The sequence below is a fragment of the Myotis brandtii genome, unplaced genomic scaffold (genome assembly GCF_000412655.1).
Source record: "Myotis brandtii unplaced genomic scaffold, ASM41265v1 scaffold1270, whole genome shotgun sequence".
In the NCBI taxonomy this organism is placed as follows: domain Eukaryota; kingdom Metazoa; phylum Chordata; class Mammalia; order Chiroptera; family Vespertilionidae; genus Myotis; species Myotis brandtii.
Window position 1 is genome coordinate 153,834 of NW_005354465.1, and position 2,140 is coordinate 155,973.

General features: G+C 61.9%; 1 protein-coding gene across 3 annotated transcripts in view; it reads left to right on the forward strand.

Annotated features, from left to right (window-relative positions):
- Positions 1–1,731, forward strand: part of CNTFR (ciliary neurotrophic factor receptor) — a 40,158-nt gene extending 38,427 nt beyond the window's left edge. For 2 of the 3 annotated variants that reach the window (XM_005859513.2, XM_005859514.2), the window contains 3 exons: positions 36–216; positions 827–995; positions 1,073–1,731. In XM_005859513.2, coding sequence (XP_005859575.1) covers positions 36–216; positions 827–995; position 1,073 — 351 coding nt within the window. In that variant the 3' untranslated portion in view covers positions 1,074–1,731. Of the gene's footprint in view, positions 1–35; positions 217–826; positions 996–1,072 lie in introns of those variants that run through there. The other variant, XM_014534227.1, reaches the window with a different exon arrangement.
- The last annotated feature ends 409 nt before the right edge of the window (positions 1,732–2,140 follow it).

Consider the following 2,140-nt stretch of genomic DNA (forward strand, 5'->3'; position numbering starts at 1 on the left):
CCCACCCCCACCCCCACCCTGTGGTCTGGCTGCAGGTGGAGCTGTCCGACGGCACGGCACACACCATCACGGATGCCTACGCCGGGAAGGAGTACATCATCCAGGTGGCAGCCAAGGACAATGAGATCGGGACCTGGAGCGACTGGAGCGTGGCTGCCCACGCCACCCCCTGGACTGAGGAGCCGCGGCACCTCACCACCGAGGCCCAGGCTCCTGGTGAGCTTGCCCGCCCACCCCCCTCGCCTGCATTGTTGCCTGGCTTTATCCTGCTCCCTCCGTCTTCCTGGGCCTTGGCCCCTCTGACCCTCAGCAGTGGCTGCCACATTCCCATTTGTCTGTCCAGCCCCTGCTGTTCCTGGTTCTTTAAAAAAATGATAATAATACATATACATACATACATATACATACATATATGTGTGTGTATATATATAACTGATTTCAGAGAGGAAGGAGAGGGAGAAAGAGATAGAAACATCAGTGATGAGAGAGGATCATTGATTGGCTGCCCCCTGCATGCCCCCCACTGGGGGTCGAGCCCCCAACTCGGGCATGTGCCCTGAACCGTGACCTCCTGGTTCATTGCTCGACGCTCAACCACTGAGCCACACCGGCCGGGCTGTTCCTGGTTCTTGCTGTCTGGACGTTCTTGGTGGAGGCCGTTGGGTAGAGGGATCATCTCTAAGCCTTGGGGAACCAGGTCTGCCTGAGGGGGCAGGCAGGGGCGGTCTGATGGGGAGTCAGGCTGGTGTGATGCCGGAAGCAGGAACAGTGCTCCTCACGAATCTCCAGCCCCGGCCCTGCCCTGAGTTTCCCCCATGTTCCCCAGAGACCACGACCAGCACCACCAGCTCACTGGCGCCCCCGCCCACCACGAAGATCTGTGACACCGGGGAGCTGGACAGCGGCGGAGGACGCTCAGCACCCTTCGGGACCCGTGTCCCTGTCACTCTGGCCCTGGCTGCCGCTGCTGCCACCGCCAGCCGTTTCCTGATCTGGTAGGTGAAGTGAGGCTGGGCCGCGGAGGGGAGCGCCCCCCTCCCTCATCCCTCACAGCCCCGCCCTGTCTCCCCAGAGCCCGGCACCCTGTGAGGACACGCCAGCGCACCTGCAGAGGAGCAGGAGGCCGGAGCTGAGCCCGCAGACCCCGGTTTCTATTTTGCACACGGGCAGGAGGACCTTCTGCGTTCTTTTCAGACACAATTTGTAGAGACCCCGGCGGGCCCGGGCCTGCCACTCCTCCCCGCCCCCCACTCCACCCCCCGGCCCTCCACGCTCCCTCAGAGGAGGAGGACCACGCAGCTAACCCGCCCACCAAAGACCACCTCACCCCCACCCTGCCCCCTCGGGCTGGACCCTCCAACGCCAGCGACTCCCAGGAGCCCATGGGGGCCCGAGGGGAGCCCCTCACACCCACGGTTTCTCCTCCTGCTCCAGCCTCCTGTCTGTCCCAGGGTCTCTGTTGCCACCATCAGATTATAAGCTCCTGACACTGGGGGGGCCCAGCCATCCCCCTCCCCCCAGCGCCCATACTTTTCAGTCTCCCACCTCTGCTCCTCTTTTGTACAACCCTCCCCTTTCCCTGCTCCGACCCCACAGTATTTAATGCCCTGTCAGTCCCTTCTAGTCTGACTCGATGGTAACTTGCTGTATTTGAATTTTTTATAGATGTATATACAGGGGAGGGGAGTGGGGGGTTCTCATTAAACGTCACCATTTCATGAGTCCTTGGGACAGACCTGCTTTGGGAGGGTTTTCCTCTTCCAGGGACCCCTCCTCTCAGGCCTGGAGGAGGAAGAAATTACAGTTGGGGAGAGACTGCTTTTCTGTAGGGTACGGCCCCCCGGAGGTCGGGGGCAGACTTGTGGGGAATGAGGGATCCAGAGAGGCAGGTACCAGATGGTGTCCAGTCAGTCCTGGAGGCTCCTGGGTCCTGGCAAGGCAGAAGCCTGTCAAGGGTCGTCTCCAGAGCTGCCCTCCATGAGTGCCCAGGCCTGGGCGTGACCCACTGGGGCAGAGAAGCAAGGAGGCGCGGCTGTCAGCCCTGCATCCAGGAGACACGGTCCAGAGGTTCTAGCGGGTCAGGCCTGGGGCTCAGCCAGGCCACGGGGCTCAGAGTGCAGGCATCCAGGGCCTGGGCAGA